At 45.3% G+C, this 26899-nt stretch overlaps 2 protein-coding genes across 2 annotated transcripts; both read left to right on the top strand.

Annotated features, from left to right (window-relative positions):
* Positions 1-920: 920 nt before the first annotated feature.
* Positions 921-4050, top strand: lipt1 (lipoyltransferase 1). Its single transcript, XM_079582064.1, has 5 exons — positions 921-1143; positions 1319-1880; positions 1946-2167; positions 3529-3954; positions 3999-4050. The coding sequence occupies exons 2-4, from the start codon at positions 1364-1366 to the stop codon at positions 3939-3941; spliced, it is 1152 nt and encodes a 383-aa protein (XP_079438190.1). The 5' UTR covers positions 921-1143; positions 1319-1363; the 3' UTR covers positions 3942-3954; positions 3999-4050.
* A 1643-nt stretch (positions 4051-5693) lies between these two features.
* On the top strand, positions 5694-25899 carry eif5b (eukaryotic translation initiation factor 5B). The gene is made up of 27 exons (XM_079582091.1): positions 5694-5821; positions 9177-9290; positions 9369-9429; positions 9501-9638; positions 9722-9912; positions 11379-11701; positions 11773-11915; positions 11984-12061; positions 12890-13040; positions 16126-16218; positions 16280-16369; positions 16440-16496; positions 16562-16875; positions 17856-17963; positions 18042-18152; positions 18227-18294; positions 20299-20440; positions 20511-20642; positions 21472-21654; positions 21721-21882; positions 21952-22083; positions 22162-22293; positions 22375-22451; positions 23923-24087; positions 24150-24288; positions 24358-24519; positions 25749-25899. Exons 1-27 carry the CDS (start codon positions 5787-5789, stop codon positions 25854-25856), a joined length of 3609 nt encoding a protein of 1202 aa, XP_079438217.1. The 5' UTR covers positions 5694-5786; the 3' UTR covers positions 25857-25899.
* Positions 25900-26899: the final 1000 nt, after the last annotated feature.

Here is a 26899-nt window from a genome sequence, read left to right as displayed (position 1 = left end):
TGGCTCGGTTTGTATCAATGACATGTTCATGTTTTGAGTTTGGTGATCGTTGCTCTTGTGATGTAGCAATAAAGCCTGGAATGTTCCGCAGTGTGGCTTTAAACCAAGACTGAGCAAAGACGAGACAAAAGCTGCTCCAAACTTATGTCGAAAAGAGAAGTAAGAGGGTCTTTCACAATCTCTCATCGTGAAGGAAAGGCTCACTGAAGTTATATTAACATCATTTATCTGTCTTTACTCTGTGTTTCATTGTCAAAAGGAATTCTACACAGTTTCTTATGAATGAGGCCTAAATAAAGCCAGATCCACGGTAGTGAAAGGAGAAATGAAAGCCATGTTAAGACCGGAGCAGAGCTGGTTTCAGAGGTGGGTAGTACTCAGTTACTTTTACTCAAGTACATGTACTTAAAGTGCATATGACACACATTGACCATTTTAAATCATAAATATCAGACTTTTACGCTGAAACAGTTGCTCACATTTTCTCCAAGTACTTTTATTATTTATTACTTGAGTAAATATTTGGGTCACTACTTTTTATTTCTACTTGAGTAAAATTATTTTGGAGTTAAAAAAAAGTATTTGGCTTAGGTTAACTTAGCTCTTTGCCCCCACCTGAATCGAGCACATTTTCTCCAGTTTGGCTTTACCCAAATCTAAAAGCCTCTTGAAAGAAAGAGTCAAAATAGCAGCAAAAACAACATGCCAAAAAAGGAACAAAAATGTGACAAAAAAAAGGTGAAGGTGGGGGTTAAGACGTTAAGTACTGTCATGAGAACTGTCTGATGGGTAAGAATTTAGTAAAATAAAAAAAATAAAAATACATTTTTTTAAACTTTTTTCCTCAAAGCACTTTTACGCTGAAAGGCTGAACCGGAAGTCGCGTTTGTTTTCCCTCGCCGTCTCCACACTCTCCGCTCTGCAGCCGCTTGTTTCACGTGAGGAGCAGCTCTCCAGTGAAAGACCACGTGTGTAACTTCACCGATCACGTTTGACCACAGAGACATCGCGGTCAGTGTTGACACAGAGCGTAGTTTCGGGGCGGTTGTAAAGTTATCGGTGAAATTGCGCTGCAAAGCTAGTGCTAAAGCTAACGCTCCTCTACAGCCGCTGAGCAATGTCGTCACCTCTACGTCATCAGAGGTGAAACGCGTAGGATTTCATATTTCCAATGTTAACCTCATAACCCCCACCTGAACCGCGCACATTTTCTCCAGTTCGGCTTTACCCAAATCTAATAGCATCTCGACTGGAGAGCAATGCTAGTATATATGTTTCTATATTTGTTTGTATATTAACATGACTATATATTTTTCAGGTTTCTTGTCATGTTGAGGTGACGCTACGTTGTCAAGAAACCACAATGTTGCTCGTCCAGCGTTGTCCTTTACTCAGGAATGGTTTGTTTCCGCTTCGACGGCGCCTCCCCTGCCTCTTCAGCGCTGGGCTCCACTCCTTCTCCAAACTGACCGAAGAGGGAGTTCTCATTTTCCAGTCAAAGTCCACAGACATCCACCAAAACCTGGCTCTGGAGGACTGGATCGAGTCGAACGTGGACTTAACAAACCGCCGCCTGTTTTTGTTGTGGAGGAGTCGCGCGGCTGTCGTGATTGGCCGCCACCAGAACCCGTGGGCGGAGTGTAACCAGGAAGCCATGAGGAACGCCGGCGTCCCATTGGCTCGCAGACGCAGCGGGGGCGGGACGGTTTACCACGATATGGGGAACTTGAACCTGACGTTTTTCAGCTGCAGGAAACTGTACGACCGACAGAGGAACCTGAAGGCGGTGACGGATGCGCTGAGGAGAGCGAGGCCAGAGCTGGACGTCAGAGCCACAGAGCGACTGGACATCGTGCTCGACGGGAAGTACAAGATCTCAGGTAAAGCGCGTCGAAAGTCAGCGCAGGGGAAGAAAACGAAATCAAAATCTGTGTGTTCTGTGTAGGAAGCGCGTCGCGTTTGAGCCGGGGAGCGTCGTATCACCACTGCACTCTGCTGCACTCGGCCGACGGCTCCGCCCTCCGCTCTGTGCTCCGCCCCTCAATCCCTGGTGTCAACAGCAACGCCACGCCCAGTGTCGTCTCCGCGGTAACCAACCTGACGGACCACGCCCCCTCGCTGACATGGGCGGAGCTAATCCAAGCCCTGGTTCAACAATACAACACAGGTCAGTGAAGCTCAGTAACCACGACGACACGTTAGACACATAAAGTTATGATGAGCCTCAGAATGCAGCCGCCATTTGCCCTTTTATGTTACCAAAACATTTAAGGAGGATTTACAAAGTCCAATCTAGATCTATTTTAGACATTTTTAGATGCCGTTTAGTTCTGATTTAATCATAAACAAGGCCTGGTGGAACTTGGAAGGTCAAATCATTTATGAAGAGTGAAAACGTTGACCCCTCCTGGAGCCGCCACCTAAACGTGGTGGAGGGGGCTTCGTGCCCTGTAGGGTCTCCCAGGGCTAACAGGTCCTCGGTGACGGGTCAGACAAAGAGCGGTTCAGAAGCTCCTTATGAGAGACCAACAGGCTCGGTTGATCGTGAGGCCGTCCTCCCATGGACCCACCACCTGCAGGAGGAGCCATAGGGGCTGGTGCAATGTGATTTGGGCAGTTTCAACAGCTGCTCCCACGACCCGGCAACGGGAAAGTGGGAGAAAATGGATCGATGAAAACGTTGAAACCGCTGTAATGGGACCCGATCGATATGAGGTATTTTACAATATCAGCTTATACCAACCGACAAAAGCACTGATATCTCCAGAGGCAAAAGTGTAAATATACAATAAGTTTGGATTTAGCTTTGATTTTTATTGTTTTTGTTTCATTAAAACAAAGCAGGGAAGAAGGTGGAGAAAGTGTAACAGAATTTCTCCATTGTGAGATCAATAATCTTATCTACGCTGAAAGATAACAATGACCTTTCTTTGCCATTTTGTTTTTAGCAGCTGCTGATTTATCCTCTAAGACGGGGTCACCGACCTTTGTTCAGCCGAGGGCTACTTCAAGAGCATTGAGTTGTTCGGGAGCTACCAGTTAAAAACAAATCCTAAAGACTTAAACGTACACTGTTCACTTATAGGATATTGACCACATATTATATCAATAGCTTTATTTTAAAGTCAGAACAGAAATAATTGTATTTTTACATTCATATTTTTAATAAGTGTTTTACACCTTAGAAGAAGTCTCAAGGGCTACTGGGCATGCCTCAAAGGGCACCACGTTGGTGACCCCTGCTCTAAGATTTCATGCAGGTGTTAGCGGCAGCATTGTGGCTCCGGTCCTGACTCTGCAGGTTTACCACAGCGCCTGGTGAACCTGCAGGCTGGAGCCCCTGCAGACTTGGGACCACAGATTCACCGCCGTGTTTTGGGGGATTGAACCCGATCGGCTATACCGGTCGGGACATCCCTACACTGTAATACTATACCGACAGAATATGAAATGTTGTTGCAAAGAGCACCAGAACTCCTTTTCCTAAAGTTCCCAAATTGCTAAATGCTTATTTCTGTTCCTCCCCAGAGTTCGGCGTCTCCTCTCCACTGGCGGTTCTGGATCCCTCAGATGAGTCTTGGTTTCCTGGTATCGGCCGTATCGCCTCAGAGCTCCGCAGCTGGGAGTGGACTTTCGGCAAAACGCCAAAATTCACAGTGCAAACCGAAATAAAGCTGTCTGACGATGTAACTCTTGAACGCACCACAGCGCAGCTCCACATGGAGGTGAAGAGCGGCCTCGTGTCCAGTGTCCGTGTTATTTTCCAGCACCAGTGGCTCCCGCAGAGACTTACAGACGAACTGTGTGGAGTTTTGACGGGAGAAAGGTTCTGTCCACATCGTGCGGCCGCCGCTGTTTCTGCTCTGATACGATCAGAACGAGACGAGGCACAAAGGAGACTGCACGACCTGAGCAACGCCGTCATCAATGTGATGGGCTGAATGTATCGGAAATGTGCAAAGACAAGGAATATTCAGCCTTAAGACATTCACAAGAAGGTTTCAAATGCCAAATCTACTTATTTTTCTAAAAGTAAATGGATCTGAAATTGCGGTAAATTAGAACTTTTAAGTTATTATGAAAGATTTATGAAAAGATATAGTTATTTTTTACAACACTTTGGTAATATTTAATCAACAACCTGTTTGTTACACATTTACATCCAAAAAAAAGTTTGTATTTGCTTCCTGGCACTGCATATGAACCTTTATTGTGCAGCGATTTTCTTTCATTTGTGGTTTGTGTGTTCCATATTGTTTTACTGGATGCTTTTGTACGTCTTTGCCATGTTTTTGTGGAGGTTCAGTGGATTGTGTTTTTTACAGCAGATCCATAATGGTCCTGAAGAAGCAGATTATGAACTAAAGACATTTGAGAGCCACACATTTCTTCTTCTTAGTCACTGAAGAGGCACCAGGAGCCCCCACACCTGCAGCACAGAGGAGGCGTCACAAGAGGAGCCAAGGAAGGGAAACAAGGGAACAAGGAAGGGACAAACAAGGAGGTATCCGGACAAGACTCACAGCTAAGCCACACATGCCTTCTCTTGTTCTGGCTAACGGACGTTCACTGGAGAATAAAACGGATCAACTGTGAATGTATTATTTTAAACTACAATAAACATCAAAGTGTCAACTTGTACAAAAACGAAAGTCAAGAAATCAATAAAATCATTGAAATCAAGGCTTTTAAACCTTTCCATAACTTTAGTCGTGCACACACACTATGAGGTGTAAAACTTCAAACAAAACGGCAAATCAAGATTGTACTTTTGCAAGCCATGCAAGATTTAAAATGAGGGATAATATTAATACAATAATTTAACTTCTTTGCGTCACTCCTGCAAAGTGCCGGTAAGAGAAAGAAGAGCTTGACTCTATCAAGTAGGAAAATGTTGTTTTTGTTTCTTCAGAAAGCAAAGAACGGCACGGTTACACAGTGGTGAGCGCTGTCCCACCTGGAAGGGGCCGTTCTGTGGAGTTTACATGTTCTCCCCATGTCTGTCTACATCGGTTTTCCTCCAGGTACCCCTAAAAAAATGTGTACAATAGGTTCCCCTCTTAGACCAGGACTCCCCTGAAAGAGATTCTTAATCTTAGTGGGACTTTCCTCATTAAATAAAGGACAAATAAAAAGAAATTACATTAATTTTATTCATTTACTCCTCCTTTTATCTAGATTTTCTTCACAAATGCAAATACTCCAAGCAGAAACCCAATGTTACACATTTACATTTAATCCTCAGATAACAAAAAGGCTTTGAAAACAGTCAGTATTTGTTCAAAATACAGTATATTTATTTTGAAATGTATTTCATGAAGAGCTTGTTTGACAGTTGGATGACCGAGGTATCACTCTGTCATCTAATAATAGTTCATACTTAGTTTTATATTCGTATGTACGTGAGTCATGTGAATTCTGACTGATTATGTCGTTATGAGGCCTGCGGGGGCGACATCTGGTTGAACACGAGAGAATATTAACACGTACTGTAATAAAATGTACATATCTTGAAATATTTATATTATTATATTTGACCTGTTCGAACCCAGTTTATGTGAATAATCTGACTTTTTTTTTCTTTTTCGAACGATTAATAAATAAAATATGAATTATTTGTATTTATTTATTTAGCCGTTGTAGCATTAGCCGTTTGTCAGCTCCGTTTCCATGGCGACGGGATTCCGAGTGGCGCCTCGTCGCGGCGCAGAGACGATCTCGGCGGCTCTACCGTCGCGGTGTCTGCGTGAGTGAACTACAACAGGGAGAACCACGGCAGCAGCAGCATGGGGAAAAAGCAGAAGAAATCCGGGGAGGACAGGTACCTGAGACCCGCGCTGGTCCCCGCGAGCCACCGCCGCCACCCCGCGCCGAACACGGGCAGGGTGTCCCGGGGCGTTAGAGCCTCCAAACCTGGCCGCACAGCACGTTATTTATCCAGACGGGTTAGCTTAGCCGCTAGTGTTGAGATGCTAACCACGCGTCACAGTCACTGCAGGTGTTCCGTGCGGTTTAAATATCCCCAGGTGAATTACACAACGCACGGGAGAGCTAAAGCGAGCCGAGCCGTGCTAAAGTACACCCAAAGCGGCTCGATTACGGCTTTAACCCGCTGACTTTGGCACGTTAGCCACAGTAGTGCCCATACAACCGGTGACTTAGCTTGCGTTAGCATCTCGTCCCTTGAGTTTCTGAGCACAATCGGCGGCTCCGTGTGATATTTGACGCCCGGGGAAGGTGCCTCAAACCCGGCCAGACGTGACTCACTAAGGCCCAGAGTTTAAACAGAACATGTGCTTAAGTGTGTAGAGTTTGTGAGCATCTTTAGCATCTTTGTGGACTAACTGTCAGGGAGCGGATAGTCTGATGTAACTGTTGTTCACTGACAGCTGTTTAATGCAAACTACCAAAGCGTGCTTCCCTATGCCATGACAGTGTACTAGTTGACAAGATTATACAGCTGTTATGTACTTGATAAACAATAACTCCACGTTGATGCCATTGTTGTGTTGACAGATAGGTACATTTATGAATGAAAGGCAGGCCTCGATGATCATTTGGATGGACAGTTGTCTCTGTCTGGATCCCCACGAGCTTTGTGTTTGATGTGGCTTTCTCCCAGTGTAAATATACGTATAGAAAACAGTGAGTACGGTTCCACAAGCAGGTCAAAAAGGAGTTGTGACATGTGGTTGGACAGACTTGAGGAAATTAAAACCAGATGAATTGACATTGGACTATTTAAGTTACTGTTTTACCCCCAAAACAGAGAGAGGGGGCTGAGGCGGAGGTTAGGACGCCCCAAATTCTACCCTGTATGAAGGTCGATGATATGACCTTGTTCTTTTTATGGGACTGATGCGTTACAGTGTCTAGGACTGGGTACAGGTAAACAATGCCAGTCTGGTATCGGAAAAAGTGTAGGTTCGGGGCCCCGTCTCCATGATGTGGAGCCCGGCTGGTGGTCAGAAACACCTGGCTGGAGGATTCACCTATTGCACATCTTTTTACCACTAACTTACGCAGACACGGGGAGAACATGCAAACTCCACACAGAAAGGCTCAGTTCAGATGGGAATCGAACCCGGGACCTTCTAGCTGTGAGGCACGAGCGCTAACCTCTGTGCCACCGACTTGGTTGTTTCAGCTCAAATAAATGATGTTTTCCCCTAATGTTTCCCCATTTTTTCTCCCCTTTTTTTCTTGTTTTTGCCACATTTTTTTCTCTTTCCCATTTTTTCCCCTAACTTTTACTCATTTTTGTTTCAGATACAAAAATACCCAATTTATTCCCCATTTTATCTGACAGATTATTCCTATTTCTTGTGCAGATCTTCCACACATTGTTGTTTTCTGGTTCTAGACGACAAATATTTTAGTATTGGTATCGGAAAAAGCATCGATCAGTATCGGTATGGAAAAAAAATGACAGTGTCCAGCCCTAAAAAGTGTGACATCATCTGGTTTGACAGAGACATGAAAGGCTGTGCAGTTAAACCCACAGAGGGGCAGGTTATTCCTCCATATTTTGGGTTATAGCTTGTTCATTTCCGCCGCTCACTTCCTGATTCAAACGAGTCGAGCCGAACATCATCTGTGCTGCGTTTTTAGGATAAACTTTGGAGCGGAGACACACGCTCGGAAACGTGAATGGCTCGTGCAGCGTCAGCAGAAACTGGCTTTTTGTTCGAGCCAAAAGCCCCAAAGCTCATCCAGTCGCCAGAATCACTCAAGTCCAAGTGTTACGCTGTACTATTTCAAATACTCACATGTTAGGAATGTTTCATACTGTTAATGTAGATGGTGTTAAGAGCGTGGTTTCTGTTGGTCTTATTGCACAACATTTCATTTCATTGCTGCTTTGTGGGGATTTACAGAGAGGAGATGCATGTGTTGAAAATACTGAGGGGAAAAACTTGTTGTAATCCAGACTCTGTTTCCTACATTGAACAATTATTTATTAACAAAATAAGCCGAATGCCCATCGAGTCCCCCGTTGCATTATGGGTAATGGAATCTCTTTTGGCTAATAAACAGTATTGATAGTTAGCGTAAAGCGACGAAGAAAGCTCTGATTTGGACCGTTTTAACCGCTGGAAAGTTGAGGATATAAAGTGCTTTTGTCGCCACCGTGGAGCTTGTTACGATGTTAGCATGAAATCTATTTTTACACCAGGGCTGCGAACGGAGATAAACACAAACTGAAAGAACTGAACAGTTCATATGTAGAGCTGCTTCAAAGTGACGACCAGTCCTTGTTCACATAGTTGGAAAAACTATGTGAGAAAAACATTTCTGACCCTCGAAAGCGACTGTTGGACAAAGTGCAGGGTCTGAAACTGTGGCCTCAAGTCGCCGACATTCAGGACATTTAAACATTTTGGAATGAGAAATAAACAGAGTTCTTGTTTTTGCCAATAAGGAGGTGGACAGTAAATGAAATCTTTTTTTATTATTATTGTGACCAGAGAGATCCACGTACACATACTGGCTTGGCCACTAAATTGACTTTACTTGTATTTTTTGCGAGTGATCTGATGGAACAACATGGCTAATCGATCGCTAATGTGACAGACAGAAATGTACCCACTACATTTAACATCAACACCGTTTTGAAACTTTTCCCTGTGATTTCAAGACGAATTTAAATTATTTAAAAAGTGGCGGTGTCTGTGTCAGGCTGATCCCAGGTCCTGTCGTCCCCCCGTCCACTATGGTCCACTATGGTCCACTATGGTCCACTATGGTCCGCTCCTGCTTACTGTCCTGACTTTTCCTTCGCTTTCAAGATATTGACAACATAAATATTTGCAAGAAATGTCACTTGAAACTTACAGTCTTTAAACAAATGCCTGTGAGTCTTATGGGTCACGGTTATGGCTCAATATACTTCCCGCTCCGCTGCCTGAACTCGCTCACTCATTCCAATGGCTGAGTGGTTTGTTTGGGCAGAAATTAGGAGCCTGATTGACCCACGCATGCGCAGTCGAGATGGGCTTTCGGCTTATTTATGAGAAGTTAGTTAAGGCCCAGTGTTGTTTAGGAGCCGGCCTAAACAGGAAAGCCTTATTAGCAGCATTTGATTGTTTTTTTGCACCATAATCTTGGGCACCGTTTCCAGATCGTGTGTTGGCCATTGTTCTAATCTACATCGTGTGTTTGTTTTTATTCCTCAGTGCCAAAGACGACGTGGACATCGACGCTCTCGCTGCTGAAATCGAAGGCGCCGGAGCCGCGAAAGAATCCAAAGGAAAGAAGAAGAAAAAGGGCGCCAAAAAGGATGATTATGAGTACGACCCTTGATGTTATGAAAATGCCTCTCTGTGGTTTTGAACAATGTCCCTAAACGTAAAGTCGTCTCTTTGCAGCGAAGACGACATCTTGAAAGAGCTGGAGGAGCTGTCGATCGAACAGGGCGGCAAAGCCAAGGTCAGACCTGTGACAAACGTTAGCTCCATCACTGATCGAATGAGGGAATGAAACGTTATTTTTTACAGAAGGCGGACGACGCAGAGGAAGCAGACGTCGCTGAACCACCAAAGGAGAAAAAGAAAACACGGAAAGGCAAAAAGGGCGCGAGCGTGGAGGAGGATGAGGAGGGACAGGAGCAGGAGAAGAACGGGGAGGACAAGAGGAAGGTGAGAGCGCAGAACTTCAAAAACAGCTCCTGCTTCTTTCTTCCCTCCTAAATCCTTTTACTCATTTCATTTTGTTCCCCCAGGCGTCCGTGGCCTCTGAGTCAGACGACGACGACGATTCTCTCTCTCGTCTTGTATCCAAAGCCGGGAAGAAGGGATCCAGACAAGAGGAGGTCGAGGAGGAGCGAGAGGAGCCGGAGGAAGGAGAGAAGAAACCTGCGCCGGCCGTGAACGACGACGACGACGACGACGAAGATGAAGATTTCGCCTCCAGGTCTAAGTCACTTTATTTCCTCACTCCAGATCATCCGGATTTTAGAGAGGATTTAGTCTGTTTGTCATTGACTGAATAGAAATGTAAACGATCTCGCAGCACATTTAAAATGGGATTCAGCTTAATTTAAACAAGATTAAGATCTCTATTCTAACTAACATCTGATCTAACTATCATATGGATTAACGATAAACTTTGCCAAATAAGAAGATATTAAAAAACTGAAGCGGACCGAACCACCAGCAGACCGTGGGTATATTTGAAGCGTGTGAGTCCACGTGAGCCGACACGTCCCTCGGCGTCACGTCAACGCAAACTCATAAATGTCTGGTCATGCTTTAGTCAAAGAGCTATTTTTAGTCTCTCACCAGCACGTTATTGTTAATTAACCTCTTAACCTCCACATGAACTGAGCACATTTTCTCCAGTTTGGCTTTCGGTAAGGCAACTTTATTTATACCGTGCATTTCGTACACAAGGCAACTCAATGTGCAGTCACCATAGATATAATATAATAAAGATGAGCGGGTCCCATTCAGCCCATTCATTGTAAAGGTTCCCGAGTCCTGTGTGTAATTTAATGGCCGCTCTGTCTCCTCCTGTTCCTTAAAAGGGCAAAGGGCGGGAAGCCCTGCACTCGAGGAGCGAGCGGAGCCTCCACAGAGCTCCAGAGCTTGATTGACAGGCTCTGGAGCTAGTCAATGCACTGAAAATGCTTCCAAATTTCGGGCTGATAAACAAAACCAGCGTGGTTAAACATATTTCACCTCCTCCAGTGTGGCCACATGGGTCACATGGGCCACATGGGCCACATGGGTCACATGGGTCACATGGGTCACATGGGTCAAAGCGATTTTTAGAAAAAGAAAAACTCTATGGAGCCAGGCTTTTAAGCTGTTATCGGGACGTTTGAAATCCCATTAGAATCAAAGCTCCCAAGAGTCTCTTGGAGTCGCCCCTGACCACCAGGGGGCGGTGTTACAGCAATGTCAGCTCTCGCCATGAGGACCATAGAGAAGCGCGATCCTCACCCAATGGCAGTTGCCCAAATCTAAAAGCAAAAGAGCGGCAAAAACGTGCCAGAAAAGCAACAATAACACGCTAAAAAAAGCATCAAAAACACACGACTAAGAGTGATGAAAAGCCACAAAAAATAGATGAAAAAACGACGAAAACACGACAAAAACGCTGCAAACGAGTTTTGAAAATGTGACAAAAAATGAACAACAGAGCGACATGAAGGTGACCAAAACATGACAAAAAAAGTGAGTGGGATTATGTGCTCTTATGTGCTCTGGACACAGCCGAGCGTTAAAGTAATCCTGTCTGGATCTGTCACAGACTCCTGGATCAACACCTCAGGGTCAGCTTTTGATACAACGCTTCTAATTTTAGAGGAAAGCGCCATCGTGCAGACCTGGTTTAAGAAAAGTCACCTGCGTGTTTACAAACGTCTGCCTTAACAGGAAAGACAAGAAGAAGAAGAACAAAGGCAAAGCCGCAAAGTTCGACAGCGACGAGGACGAGGAGGAGGAAGACGGCGGCGGCGGCTTCAAGATGAAGACGGCGGCTCAGAAAAAGGCCGAGAAGAAGGAACGAGACAAGAAGAAGAAGGAGGAGGAGCGGCTGAAGAAGCAGAAACAGAAGGAGAAGGAAGACGCCAAGAAAGAGGAGAAGAAGACCGAGACCACGCCCACACCCACACCCGCCGCCACACTTCCTGATCCCACGCCGGCTCCGGCCAATCAGGGCGCAGAGGAGGCGGAGGGGGCGGAGGCAGCAGCAGACGGTAACAGAGTTTACATCGATGGTAGACTGTATTTCTGTCAGAATATGAAATGATTTTGATTCTTCCGCCAGACGATGCCGAGGGAGGAGACAAGAAGAAAAAAGACAAGAAGAAGAAGAAGGGAGAGAAGGAGGAGAAGGAGAAGGAGAAGAAGAAAGGGCCGAGCAAAGCCACCGTGAAGGCCATGCAGGAGGCGCTGGCCAAGATGAAGGAGGTGCGTCCCGGCCGGACTAAAGTCCCGCGTCCAGGAAATGACTCTGACTAAACGGTTCCACTTTTCAGGAGGAAGAGCGAGCGAAGAGGGAGGAGGAGGAGCGGCTGATCCGGCTGGAGGAGATGGAGAAGCAGAGGCTGGAGCAGGTGACCACGTCCCTAAACCTGTTCATTACCTCGACTCAATTATTTATCATATAGAACCAGAAAACCTTACATTTGTATCAATTGTTTAAGGTGAAACAACCATGAAACGTCCTTTAATAATAACGATAAAAGAGCAATTTCCCCCATTTTTATTCATTTTCTTTTATTAACCAAATTAAACCCATTTTCCAAATTTTCCCCATATTTTCCCCCCTTTTTTGCTTTTTTTGTTGTTTATTTTGTTTTGTTTTTTACACATTTTTCCCCCTTTCCCCCAAAATTGTTTTCACAATTAAAAAAATAATCCTCTATCTTTTTTTTTTTAAGTCCCCAATGTTTTCCACTTTTTCCTCAAATGTTTCCTTTTTTTTTTACCAATTTTTTTTTTACCTTGTTTCCCCCAAATGTTCAACTTTTCTCCCCTTTTTGCTTTTCCCACATTTTCACAACTTTTCCTCCTTTTTTTCATATTTTCCCCCCAATTTTTTAAACCAAGTTTTACCAATTTTCCTCCATTTTTGACCCAATATTTTCCACTTTTTCCCATTTTTTTTAATTTTTAGCCAAATTTTCCCCATGTTTTTCCCAATTGTTCCCAAAAAATGTCATTACTGTTTCCTAGTGTTTTTCCAAAGTTTTTTCCACCAATATTTCATCCCAATTTCCCCCCTTTATTAAAAAAAAAAAAAAAAGAAGATACAACTTTACTACTTTTCTTTTACTCCCCTCCATTTCCTCCACACTTGAATATAAAGACTTCATATTTCTTTGGATTGTGGTTGTTTTTGGCCGTTCCCCTCTGACCCTTTGACCTCTGCGTGACCCCAGGAGCGTGTGGAGCAGGAGCGAAAAGAGAAGAAGAAGCAGAAGGAGAAGGAGAGGAAAGAGCGGCTGAAGAAAGAAGGAAAACTCCTGACGAAAGCTCAGAAAGAGGCTCGAGCCAGAGCCGAGGCCACGCTCAAGATGCTGCAGGCCCAAGGTAAGGTCAAAGGTCATCCAACATGGCGGAGAGTCATTTAGGGTCAGGGAAATCCAACATGGCGGAGAGAGTCATCAAGGGTCAGGGAAATCCAACATGGCGGAGAGAGTCTTCAAGGGTCAGGGAAATCCAACATGGAGGAGAGAGTCATCAAGGGTCAGGGAAATCCAACATGGAGGAGAGAGTCATCAAGGGTCAAAGGTCATCCAACATGGTGGAGAGTCATTCATGGTCAGGGAAATCCAACATGGAGGAGAGAGTCTTCAAGGGTCAGGGAAATCCAACATGGCGGAGAGAGTCTTCAAGGGTCAGGGAAATCCAACATGGCGGAGAGAGTCTTCAAGGGTCAGGGAAATCCAACATGGAGGAGAGTCATTAAGGGTCAGGGAAATCCAACATGGAGGAGAGAGTCTTCAAGGGTCAGGGAAATCCAACATGGCGGAGAGAGTCTTCAAGGGTCAGGGAAATCCAACATGGAGGAGAGAGTCTTCAAGGGTCAGGGAAATCCAACATGGCGGAGAGAGTCTTCAAGGGTCAGGGAAATCCAACATGGCGGAGAGAGTCTTCAAGGGTCAGGGAAATCCAACATGGAGGAGAGAGTCATCAGAGTCAGGGAAATCCAACATGGAGGAGAGAGTCATCAAGGGTCAGGAAAATCCAACATGGCGGAGAGACTCATCAGGGGTCAGGGAAATCCAACATGGCGGAGAGAGTCATCAGGGGTCAGGGAAATCCAACATGGCGGAGAGAGTCTTCAAGGGTCAGGGAAATCCAACATGGCGGAGAGAGTCATCAGGGGTCAGGGAAATCCAACCTGGCGGAGAGTCTTCAAGGGTCAGGGAAATCCAACATGGCGGAGAGAGTCTTCAAGGGTCAGGGAAATCCAACATGGCGGAGAGAGTCTTCAAGGGTCAGGGAAATCCAACATGGCGGAGAGAGTCATTAAGGGTCAGGGAAATCCAACATGGCGGAGAGAGTCATTAAGGGTCAGGGAAATCCAACATGGCGGAGAGAGAGTCATCAGAGTCAGGGAAATCCAACATGGCGGAGAGAGTCATCAGGGGTCAGGGAAATCCAACATGGCGGAGAGAGTCATCAGGGGTCAGGGAAATCCAACATGGCGGAGAGAGTCTTCAAGGGTCAGGGAAATCCAACATGGAGGAGAGAGTCATCAGAGTCAGGGAAATCCAACATGGCGGAGAGTCATCAGCGTCAGGGAAATCCAACATGGCGGAGAGTCATCAGCGTCAGGGAAATCCAACATGGCGGAGAGTCATCAGCGTCAGGGAAATCCAACATGGCGGAGAGTCATTAAGGGTCAGGGAAATCCAACATGGAGGAGAGTCATCAAGGGTCAGGGAAATCCAACATGGCGGAGAGTCATTAAGGGTCAGGGAAATCCAACCTGGCGGAGAGTCATCAAGGGTCAGGGAAATCCAACCTGGCGGAGAGTCATCAAGGGTCAGGGAAATCCAACCTGGCGGAGAGAGTCATCAAGGGTCAGGGAAATCCAACCTGGCGGAGAGAGTCAATAAGGGTCAGGGAAATCCAACCTGGCGGAGAGTCATCAAGGGTCAGGGAAATCCAACGTGGCGGAGAGAGTCATTAAGGGTCAGGGAAATCCAACATGGAGGAGAGAGTCATCAAGGGTCAGGGAAATCCAACATGGCGGAGAGAGTCATCAGGGGTCAGGGAAATCCAACATGGAGGAGAGTCATTAAGGGTCAGGGAAATCCAACATGGCGGAGAGAGTCATTAAGGGTCAGGGAAATCCAACATGGAGGAGAGAGTCTTCAAGGGTCAGGGAAATCCAACGTGGAGGAGAGAGTCATCAAGGGTCAGGGAAATCCAACATAGAGGAGAGTCATCAAGGGTCAGGGAAATCCAACATGGAGGAGAAAGTCATCAAGGGTCAGGGAAATCCAACATGGAGGAGAGAGTCATCAAGGGTCAGGGAAATCCAACATAGAGGAGAGTCATCAAGGGTCAGGGAAATCCAACATGGAGGAGAAAGTCATCAAGGGTCAGGGAAATCCAACATGGAGGAGAGAGTCATCAAGGGTCAGGGAAATCCAACATGGTGGAGAGAGTCATCAAGGGTCAGGGAAATCCAACATGGTGGAGAGAGTCATCAGGGTCAGGGAAATCCAACATGGCGGAGAGTCATTAAGGGTCAGGGAAATCCAACCTGGCGGAGAGTCATCAAGGGTCAGGGAAATCCAACATGGTGGAAAGAGTCATTAAGGGTCAGGGAAATCCAACATGGCGGAGAGAGTCTTCAAGGGTCAGGGAAATCCAACATGGCGGAGAGAGTCATTAAGGGTCAGGGAAATCCAACATGGCGGAGAGAGTCATTAAGGGTCAGGGAAATCCAACATGGAGGAGAGAGTCATTGATGACCCTTCATTACTGATTGATTTGTGATTCAGTATCTAAATGATTAATGTCGACAAGTTTATTTAGGATCAGTTAGAATCATTTACAGACACTTTACGGAACAAGACGGTGTTAAAATCGTCTGCACGATATTGATGTTTCAAAGATATGGACATTTACGATATCGAGTTTATCTCCAATGTCCAGACATGTCCAACAACTGTTGAAAAGGTTGGGGGGAAATAAATAACAATTGGGGGATAATGTAAAGTTTTGGGAAAAAAGTGGTGAAACTTATTTATTATGTCTGGGAGAAAATTGGGAACAAAATGGGGGAAATGTGGGAGTAAAGTGGTTAAAAAATGGGGAATAATTGGGGAAAACATTGTAAAAATATTTACAAAAAGTGGGGAAAATTGGGAACAAATTAGAGGAAAATATAAATATAAATAGGAACAATATAGGAACCTTTTTGGGGAATAATTAATACAAATATTGGGAACAAATTTGGGAAAAATCGGAGAAAAAAATTATGGGGGAAAGTTAAAAGAAAAAAAGAAAAAAGTGGTTCAAATTGGAGAAAAAAATGTGTAAAACCTTGGGAATAAAATGAGGAAAGAGTTGTTTCTGTCCTGACAGTTCTCCTTCTGAGTGACAGCGCGATGTATTTAGATGTTTATTCCTCTTCATCTTCCTCTTCCTCGGTCAGGCGTGGAAGTGCCATCCAAAGACTCTGTGCCAAAGAAGAAGCCGGTTTATCGAGACATGAGGAAGAAGAAGCCGACCGTGGCCACGTCAGAAGGTAAGACCTGGATAAATCAAACTTAAACGAGCGGATCAATGACGTCCTTGTGAACGTGCAGAGACCTCGGAGGTGACGTCTCCCGCCTCAGAGACGCCTGAGCCCGTCCCGATGGAGGCGGAGCCAGAACCGGCGCCGGCGCAGCCCGCGGGTGAGGAGCCCTTCAGGAAAACGGGGAAATGTGAAAAAGCTTGGTTAATGTTTGGGTTTTGTGCCGTCAGAGGTGAAAGCGGACGCCGTGGACGACTGGGAGGCCATCGCCAGCGACGAGGAGAAAGGTAATGTCACGCAGTGTTGCTTTAAGATGAGAAAAGTCCAGTATTAACCCCGCCTCCTCGTCCAGAGCTGAAGAAAGTCCACATCGAGGTGAAGGAGGATCCCGGCGCCGCGCCCGCAGGAAGTGACGACGACGAGGAGGAAGACGACGACGAGGAAGACGACGACGACGAGGAGGAGGAAGAGGACGAGAGCGACGAAGAGGAGGTCTCCACGGCGACGGGATCAGAGGTCACCAGGACGACGGGAGGAGGAGGAGGAGTCACGGCGTCCTCAAAGAGACGAGCGAAAGAGAGCGAAGAGGAGAGCAGCAGCAGCGACGATGACGACGGCAGGACGAAGGACGAGCGGCTGTACGACCGCGCCAAGAGGAGGATCGAGGCGAGTACTACTACTACTACTACTACTACTACTACTACTACTACTACTGCATATACTGATACTACTATGACCGCGCTAAGAGGAGGATCGAGGCGAGTACTACTACTACTACTACTACTACTACTACTACTACTGCTACTGCTGCTACTGCTACTGCTACTGCTACTGCTACTACTATTACTACTATTACTGCATATACAGATACTACTATTGCCTGATCTGCCAGACACTCCTCCTTTCTGTTCAAAAGAAGAACCGTGTGGACAGCTCCTCGCAGCCGATCATTTCACGATTTTACCCACATCGGTCCAATCACGCACCGAGAGGCGGGACTTCATTCCCCCAACAGGCGGAAGCCGTCACCACACTCAAAACAATAGACATGGCGAGTGCGGCAAGTGATACGATGTTTTCTTCTGCTCTTTTGTCTGTTTTAAAGCATTAAAAAAATGTAATCCCTAAAACCGGAGCAAGAAACAGCGTTGGAATCTTTCCTCGTAAATAAGGACGTTTTTGGAAAGGCTTCCTGACACTTGTTGCTGCGACTTATCTAGCGTTGCTCTGATTGGTTGAGGCCGTCTGTCAATCACGCCCACCGGGAAATCGTTGAGACCATGCTGCTCCCAGACTATATGTCTTCGAAATATCTATGAAAAAGCATGTAGTTTGGCAGGACAGGCAAATACTACTACGACCGCGCCAAGAGGAGGATCGAGGCCAGTACTACTACTACTACTACTACTACTACTACTACTACTGCATATACTGATACTACTACGACCGCGCCAAGAGGAGGATCGAGGCGAGAACAACTACAGAAACTGATACAGATACTGATTCTGATACTACTACTACTATTTCTACACACCCACCCAGGCCTTGATTAATTTACCGCCCGCCTGCTCGGGGCCAGTAAACCTTTTGTCATATATGAGGCTCATCATTTTCACACATTCTCTTCTTGACTGTGTTTCCCACAGAAACGTCGGGCGGAGAACATACGGAACATCGACGTGGACAGGCTCCGAGCTCCGGTGGTCTGTGTGCTGGGACACGTCGACACGGGGAAGACCAAGATCCTGGACAAGGTGGGATCAAACGCCGCCGCCGCCGCCGCGCTCGGCCTCACGCTCGGAACAAAGTGAATAAACGTTCTCCTGTTACAGCTGAGGCACACGCACGTCCAGGACGGGGAGGCCGGAGGAATCACACAGCAGATCGGAGCCACCAACGTCCCCATCGAGACCATCGAGGAGCAAACCAGGATGGTCAAAAACGTACGGCAAGGGCTGCCATTTTCATCTGTGGAATTAGTGCTTGCTTTTATTCTCGTTTTTCCTTTTGCTTCCAGTTCGAGCGTGAGAAAATCAAGATCCCAGGCATGTTGATCATCGACACACCTGGACACGAGTCTTTCAGGTTGGTTCCATTGCTGCTGGTCACACACTCTGACCATCTTCAGTGTGTAATGTTCCTCTGTGATCCCTGTATCTTCTGTAGTGTGTACTGTTCCTCTGTGATCCCTGCATCTTCTGTTGTGTGTAATGTTCCTCTGTGATCCCTGTATCTTCTGTAGTGTGTAATGTTCCTCTGTGATCCCTGCATCTTCTGTAGTGTGTAATGTTCCTCTGTGATCCCTGCATCTTCTGTGTGTAATGTTCCTCTGTGATCCCTGTATCTTCTGTTGTGTGTAATGTTCCTCTGTGATCCCTGTATCTTCTGTAGTGTGTAATGTTCCTCTGTGATTCCTGTATCTTCTGTAGTGTGTAATGTTCCTCTGTGATTCCTGTATCTTCTGTAGTGTGTAATGTTCCTCTGTGATTCCTGTATCTTCTGTAGTGTGTAATGTTCCTCTGTGATCCCTGTATCTTCTGTAGTGTGTAATGTTCCTCTGTGATCCCTGTATCTTCTGTAGTGTGTAATGTTCCTCTGTGATCCCTGTATCTTCTGTAGTGTGTAATGTTCCTCTGTGATCCCTGCATCTTCTGTAGTGTGTAATGTTCCTCTGTGATCCCTGTATCTTCTGTAGTGTGTAATGTTCCTCTGTGATCCCTGTATCTTCTGTAGTGTGTAATGTTCCTCTGTGATCCCTGTATCTTCTGTAGTGTGTAATGTTCCTCTGTGATCCCTGTATCTTCTGTAGTGTGTAATGTTCCTCTGTGATCCCTGCATCTTCTCCAGTGTGTAATGTTCCTCTGTGATCCCTGTATCTTCTGTAGTGTGTAATGTTCCTCTGTGATCCCTGTATCTTCTGTAGTGTGTAATGTTCCTCTGTGATCCCTGCATCTTCTGTAGTGTGTAATGTTCCTCTGTGATCCCTGCATCTTCTGTAGTGTGTAATGTTCCTCTGTGATCCCTGCATCTTCTGTAGTGTGTAATGTTCCTCTGTGATCCCTGTATCTTCAGTGTGTAATGTTCCCCTGTGATCCCTGCATCTTCTGTAGTGTGTAATGTTCCTCTGTGATCCCCGTATCTTCTGTAGTGTGTAATGTTCCCCTGTGATCCCTGCATCTTCTGTAGTGTGTAATGTTCCTCTGTGATCCCTGCATCTTCTGTAGTGTGTAATGTTCCTCTGTGATCCCTGCATCTTCTGTAGTGTGTAATGTTCCTCTGTGATCCCTGTATCTTCTGTTGTGTGTAATGTTCCTCTGTGATCCCTGCATCTTCTGTAATGTGTAATGTTCCTCTGTGATCCCTGTATCTTCTGTTGTGTGTAATGTTCCTCTGTGATCCCTGTATCTTCTGTAGTGTGTAATGTTCCTCTGTGATCCCTGCATCTTCTGTAGTGTGTAATGTTCCTCTGTGATCCCTGTATCTTCTGTAGTGTGTAATGTTCCTCTGTGATCCCTGTATCTTCTGTAGTGTGTAATGTTCCTCTGTGATCCCTGTATCTTCTGTAGTGTGTAATGTTCCTCTGTGATCCCTGCATCTTCTGTAGTGTGTAATGTTCCTCTGTGATCCCCGTATCTTCTGTAGTGTGTAATGTTCCTCTGTGATCCCTGTATCTTCTGTAGTGTGTAATGTTCCTCTGTGATCCCTGTATCTTCTGTAATGTGTAATGTTCCTCTGTGATCCCTGCATCTTCTGTAGTGTGTAATGTTCCTCTGTGATCCCTGCATCTTCTGTAGTGTGTAATGTTCCTCTGTGATCCCTGTATCTTCTGTAGTGTGTAATGTTCCTCTGTGATCCCTGTATCTTCTGTAGTGTGTAATGTTCCTCTGTGATCCCTGTATCTTCTGTAGTGTGTAATGTTCCTCTGTGATCCCTGTATCTTCTGTAGTGTGTAATGTTCCTCTGTGATCCCTGCATCTTCTGTAGTGTGTAATGTTCCTCTGTGATCCCTGTATCTTCTGTGGTGTGTAATGTTCCTCTGTGATCCCTGTATCTTCTGTAGTGTGTAATGTTCCTCTGTGATCCCTGCAGTAACCTGAGGAACAGAGGCAGCTCCCTGTGCGACATCGCCATCCTGGTGGTGGACATCATGCACGGCCTGGAGCCTCAGACGCTGGAGTCCATCAACCTCCTGAAGGAGAAGAAATGCCCCTTCATCGTCGCGCTCAACAAGGTCCAGCTCCTCGCTCGTCCTGAAGAGAAACGCGTTCGCTCTTTATTCACTCTGGACGTTTGTGCTTCAGGTCGACCGTCTGTACGACTGGAAGAAGAGCCCGGACACCGACGTGGTCGCCACGTTAAAGAAGCAGAAGAAGAACACCAAAGACGAGTTCGACGAGCGCACCAAGGCTGTGATCGTGGAGTTCGCGCAGCAGGTGAACTGGTTAACCTCTTTACACATTTACTCCACTTTAGTAAAACATATATGTTTTCACGATAGGTTTGTTTGGAAATAATGATTTTGCTCGACTTTTTTGCATCAAAACTTTATGAAAAATGCAGAAAAGATCCAGGTTTGGTTGAACATTTCTGTCAAGTCGGGCATTGAAAATATTTTGCTTGGGCACAAAAAAAACTTAAATTTGACCTTTATTCACTTGGTTCCTGCGCCCCATGAGCCTTTACACGAGGGAAATGGCTCCATCGAAGAGTTTTCTGATCCGTGGGCGTGTCGGCCAAGTCTCCACATGATTATCCAACCTCTGGATCTTCTAATCCTGCGATCTTTCTCAAAGACTCAGATGTGGTGCTTTCGGCTCAGAGAATGGATTCTCAGCATAAAAACACTTTGTTTCATGTTGATTGGTCAAATATTCATGGAGATCTTCACATTTTCAGATTAAACTGAGCTACAGTTTATGATCCTCATTACGTGCACTGCATTTACACAGAAGCATGTCTGCAGTTTAATTAGGTCAAAGGTTTTACCATCAGAAAATAGTTGGAATTCTCTTTCCATAACTAAGAACTTTATAGAGATTAGATGCAAGTTGGTCATTTTATACTCACTACTGCCACCTCAGGTCATATATGTAACTGCAGTCTCTATATTAAGCTCGTGCATGACGGCACTTCTGAGCTCATTCTACACATTAGGACATGGCTGGAACATGAAGAGGGAGGAAAATAGTGACTGTCTTCTCTCTCACTCCTCAGCCCTTCATTCTTCTGTCGTGTCTGATCTCTCTCTCTCTCTCTCTCCAGGGCCTGAACGCCGCTCTGTTCTTCGAGAACAAAGACCCTCGCACCTTCGTGTCCCTGGTCCCGACGTCGGCCCATAGCGGCGACGGGATGGGGAACCTCATCGCTCTGTTAGTGGACCTCACTCAGACCATGCTGGCCAAACGACTGGCCCACTGTGACGAGCTCCGGGCGCAGGTCATGGAGGTGAGCCGGGTTTTTGTTTGATCCACTGCAGGCGAGGCGTTTGTTAAGCGTAGCGTCTTTGTGCAGGTCAAAGCTCTCCCCGGGATGGGCACCACCATCGACGTGATTCTGATAAACGGTCGTCTGAGGGAAGGCGAGACCATCATCGTCCCGGGAGTGGAGGGGCCCATCGTGACCCAGATCAGAGGCCTGCTGCTGCCCCCTCCGCTCAAAGAACTCAGGGTCAAGGTACGGAAACATCACAGCTGTTCTCCAGACGCTCAGACGCAGAGCTCAGGATCATGTGTCTTTGTTTAGAGTCAGTACGAGAAGCACAAGGAGGTCTGCACGTCGCAGGGGGTGAAGATCCTGGGCAAAGACCTGGAGAAGGCGCTGGCAGGGCTCCCTCTGCTGGTGGCTCACAAGGACGACGAGGTCCCGGTGCTCAGGGTGAGAGTGAAGCTTCATCAGCAGATCTATCACACAAAGAGCTCAGTCATGCTGAAGTTCTCTGCTCTTTCCCCTCAGGACGAGCTGGTGAAGGAGCTGAAGCAGACTCTGAGCTCCATAAAGCTGGAGGAGAAAGGCGTGTACGTGCAGGCGTCCACCCTGGGCTCTCTGGAGGCGCTGCTGGAGTTCCTGCGCACGTCCAAAGTCCCCGTGAGTGTTTTTGAGCTGCCGCCCTCTCACCATGAGTCTCCCTGACAGAGGAGGGGGTTTATGTTTCCCCTCTCTCCGCAGTACTCCGGCATCAACATCGGCCCCGTTCACAAGAGGGACGTGACCAAGGCGTCGGCCATGTTGGAACACGATCCTCAGTGAGTTTGAACAACATTAACCTCTTCACCCACACCTGAACAGAGCACTTTGTCTCCAGGCTGGCTTTACCCAAATCTAAACACTTCTTCAAAATGGAGACGAAAACGAGACGTAAACAAGGATGAAAACGCAACAAAAAAGTTAAAAAAAAGTTATAAAACAGTTTCTAGTAAGTTACTAAAAAAATACTAAAAAGTTACTGAAAAGTTATAAGGCAAGTTTATTTGTAGAGCACAATTCAAACACAAGGCAATTCAAAGTGCTTCACAGTTGCATAAATACAAGAAAGGAAATAGAATCAATAAAAACATCAACATAAAATTAATCAATTACAGTAAAAGGCGAGAGTGCAGATAAAATACTTTCAGTCATGTGCACGGGCAAAAAGAACTGTTTTCAACCTGGATTTGAACATTGTCAGAGTTGAGGCCTGTCTCACATCCTCGTGAAGACTTTTCCAGATTTTAGCTGCATGAAACTGAAACGCAGCCTCAACGTGTTTAGTCCTGACTCTGGAACCACCAGGAGGCCCCTCCCAGAAGTTCTCAGGGCCCGAGATGGTTCATACGGCTCTAACATGTCAGAGATGGACTTTGGAGCTAAACCATGAAGAGACTTGTAACAAGCAGAGCTGTTTTAAAGTCTATTCTCTGAGTGACAGGAAGCCAGTGCAGAGACCGGAGCACTGGACTAATATGCACGTATTTCCTGGTTCTTGTCAGGAAAAAAAGTTACAAAGCAGTTACTTAAAAGTTACTAAAAAAAGTTGTAAGTGATGTTCTGCTCATCACCTACAAAGCCCTCAACACCCTGACCCCCCCATACCTCACAGACCTCCTACAACGCCCCCACCCTCCCGTCGCCTCCGCTCTGCCGACTTAAACCTTCTCAAACCCATCACCAAATCAAAGCACCGAACCTTGGGGGACCGAGCCTTCGCCATCGCCGCCCCCGCCCCCTCTGGAACTCACTCCCCATCCACATCAGAAACTCAGACTCACTGACCACCTACAAAAAACTGCTCAAAACCAACAACTACAACCGACAATAGCTCTGCCATCTTTGTTTGTTTGTCTCACTTGTAAAGCGTCTTTGTGTCTCCTGAAAAGCGCTATATAAGACCTATGTATTATTATTATTATTATTATTATTATAAAAGATGTACTAACTTACTAAAAACTTACTAAAAACTTGCAAAAATGCTACAAAAAAGTGATGAAAAAGCAACATAAAAATTTCCCAAAAAAAGTAAAAAACACAACCAAACAGACGAACCAAAAAATAGTAATAGTGACGACAACGCGGGAACAACTCAAGAAAAAAAGATTGATTTTGTGAGGCGTTACTCTGGCTGTAACCTCCAGTCAAGAAGCTTTTAGATTTGGGTAAAGCACTGGGTTAAATCTGTCTCACTCTCCCGGTTCAGTGGTGTTTTAGACCGAGGTTCACCCGTGACCCCTCCTCCCTCAGGTACGCCGTGATCCTGGCGTTCGACGTGAAGGTGGAGCGTGAGAGTCAGGAAATGGCCGACAGTCTGGGCGTGAGGATATTCTCCGCCGAGATCATCTACCACCTGTTCGACGCCTTCACCAAGTACCGAGAGGACTACAAGAAGGCCAAGCAGGAGGAGTTCAAGTACGAGCCTGAAGGTTTCTCTGTCCCCCGGGGCCGTTCTAAACCCTCACGTCTCTCCTCAGACACATCGCCGTTTTCCCCGTCAAGCTGCGGGTTCTGCCTCAGTTCATCTTTAACTCTCGAGACCCGATCGTGATGGGCGTGAACATCGACGCCGGCGTGTTGAAGACGGGGACGCCGCTGTGTGTGCCCAGCAAAGGGGTGAGTCCGGCGAAAAGGAAGCGATGACCATATTATTGTCACATTCTTTAATGGCTCTCCTGTTTCCAGTTCGTGGACATCGGCATCGTGACGAGCATCGAGATGAACCACAAACCCGTGGATTCGGCCAAAAAAGGTCAAGAGATCTGCATCAAGATCGAGCCCATTCCCGGAGAGTCGCCCAAAATGTACGGACGCCATTTTGAGGCCACGGACGTCATGGTCAGCAAGGTCAGGAGTGAACAGCTTACGTTTGATATCTCCCTCATGTACTTTTTTCCCCAAGATTTATTTTTTTTGATTCCCTCGAATTTACACTTTTTATTGCCATTTTTTCCCCCAATTTTTTTTGCCTTTTTCCCCCAATGATTTCTCACTTTCTTCTCAATTTTCCACCCATTATTTTACCTTTTTTCCCTCCATTTTCGTCACATTATTTTCCACATATTTACCCTTTATTTTTCATTTCATTTTTCCTACATTTTCCACCAATGTTTCCCTTTTTTATCTTTAAAATTTCCTTTCCCCCCTCTCGTTTATGTCCACATTTTCCCCTCATTTTACTACCATTCTTCTGGGTACTTTTTTCTTCTCATTTTTCCCCCCCATTATTTTCTACCTATTTACCCTTTATTTATTTATTTCCCACCCATTTATTTATTTATTTCTTCTTCTTTTTTTTAACCTTCTTTTAACCTTTTTCAAATTTTCCACAAATTTTTTCCTTTTTTTAACCTTTTTTTTCTCACAATTTTCCAAAATTTCCTTTTTTTCTCCTCTCTTATGTCCAAATAATTTTCTTCTATTTCATGACCCTCTTGAATTCTTTTTTAATTTTTATTTTATTTTTTTATTTTTCACACATTTTTTTCTTAATTTAAAAAATATATATAAATTCAAATTTTCCACATTTTTTTTAACCTTTTTTTCCCACAATTTCCCAAAATTTCCTTCCCCCCTCCCCTCAGTTATGTCAAAATTTTCCCATTTTACTACCTTTTTTTTCTCCATTTTCCCCCCATTATTTTCCACATATTTACCCTTTATTTTATTTTTTTCACACCCATTTTTTTCTTTTTCTTTTACCTTTTTTCACCACTTTTTTTCTCCAATTGTTTTTTAACATTTTCCACAAATTTTTCCCATTTTTTTTTACCTTTTTTCCTCACAATTTTCCAAAAGTTCCCTTTTTTCCCCTCACTTCTATCCAATTTTTTTTCTTCTATTTCATGACCCTCTTGAATTCATTTTTTTTTTCCCCCATTATTTTCCACATATTTTTTGCTTAATTTTAAACAAAAGAAAAATCTAATTTTTCAAAAATTTTCCCAGTTTTTTTTAACCTTTTTTCCCCCACAATTTCCGAAATTTCCTTTTTTCCCCTTGCTTATTCCCAGATTATTTTCCTGTATTTCCCCCTCATTGTAGCCCAGCTGGATAAATGTTCCTTTCCTCCTCAGATCACGCGAGCCTCCATCGACGCCCTCAAAAACTGGTTCCGGGACGAGATGCAGAAGCCGGACTGGCAGCTGATCATGGAGCTGAAGAAGACTTTCGAAATCATCTGAGGAGTTTATTTTACCACCAACAGAAAACAGAAAAAACGACAGACATTTTCCAGGAAAGTCTCCGCAGCGTCGGGACAAAGGCGACTTGTTCCTGGGACAGACTCCACACCACAGTATCCAAACGTGCCTGCTCCACCCGTCACTCTCTCTCCGCCCTCATCGGGACGCCGCACGGTGCATTATGGGATGAACTCAGTGTTATTTACGAACGAGGGACGAGAGATTGGAGAGGATGTTTTTTTTCTTCCTGGTCGTGGCCCCTTCGCCGGGCGGCCATGTTGGGAAGGTCAGAGGATTTTAAACTGTCTCTGTTGCAGACGGTGTAAAGAATATAATAAAATTCCCATGATTCTAATGAAATGAGGTTTGATTTCTCGGCGCTCTGCGGCTGAATCCTCGCCGTTTCGGGGGTTTACGAGAAAACGGCCGTGCTCGGGGAAGGGATATTATTATTGCATTATTACAATCAGAAATATGTAACAATGTGTTAGCTTTGTTGCTCAAAGAGTTGTCCTTTTTCTACTCATTTCTTTTCTCAATTTTTTCCACTTATTTCAACATGCTCTTTTTACTCATTTTTACAACATATTTTACTCCCTTTTTTCATATTTATCCCCACTTTTCCTCCATTTTCTTCTCAATTTTAACCCCCACACATCTTGACAAACAAAAAAACTATTGGAATAAATAAAAAAAACATGAGTAAATCCACGCAGACAGAAAAAAAAGTATAGATTTTTTTTTTTCAGTGTTTATTTTAGCAGTTTTAATCCTCCATAGTTTTTTATTAATGATGTTCAGAAATCCTTTTTTATCCCATTCAAACCTGGAAAAATGCAATATCATAAATGGGTCGACAACGTCAGGCCCAGGGGCCAAATCTGGCCCTCCGGCGCAGAAGCTCTGGCCCTCAAAGAGCCCTGTTAAAACCTCTTAGCCCCCACCTGAGCCGAGCATTTTCTCCAGTTTGCCTTTACCCAAATCTAAAGGCTTGAAAAAAGTGTCAAAAGTGCGGTTAAGCTAAGACAAAAAAGCAACGGGGA

The sequence above is a fragment of the Gobius niger genome (genome assembly GCF_951799975.1).
Source record: "Gobius niger genome assembly, chromosome: 23".
Taxonomy (NCBI): Eukaryota; Metazoa; Chordata; class Actinopteri; order Gobiiformes; family Gobiidae; genus Gobius; species Gobius niger.
Note: the sequence above shows the minus strand (reverse complement) of the source record. Positions and strands in the feature narration are given on the sequence as shown.

Excerpts from the sequence above, each read along its gene's own strand:
- eif5b (XM_079582091.1), top strand. The coding sequence starts at position 5,787 with ATGGGGAAAAAGCAGAAGAAATCCGGGGAGGACAG. Across the intron at positions 13,041-16,125 it reads CAAGATGCTGCAGGCCCAAG|GCGTGGAAGTGCCATCCAAA; the intron begins GTAAGGTCAAAG and ends TTCCTCGGTCAG. Across the intron at positions 17,964-18,041 it reads AGACCAAGATCCTGGACAAG|CTGAGGCACACGCACGTCCA; the intron begins GTGGGATCAAAC and ends CTCCTGTTACAG.
- lipt1 (XM_079582064.1), top strand. The coding sequence starts at position 1,364 with ATGTTGCTCGTCCAGCGTTGTCCTTTACTCAGGAATGGTTTGTTTCCG. Across the intron at positions 1,881-1,945 it reads CGGGAAGTACAAGATCTCAG|GAAGCGCGTCGCGTTTGAGC; the intron begins GTAAAGCGCGTC and ends TGTTCTGTGTAG. Across the intron at positions 2,168-3,528 it reads GGTTCAACAATACAACACAG|AGTTCGGCGTCTCCTCTCCA; the intron begins GTCAGTGAAGCT and ends GTTCCTCCCCAG.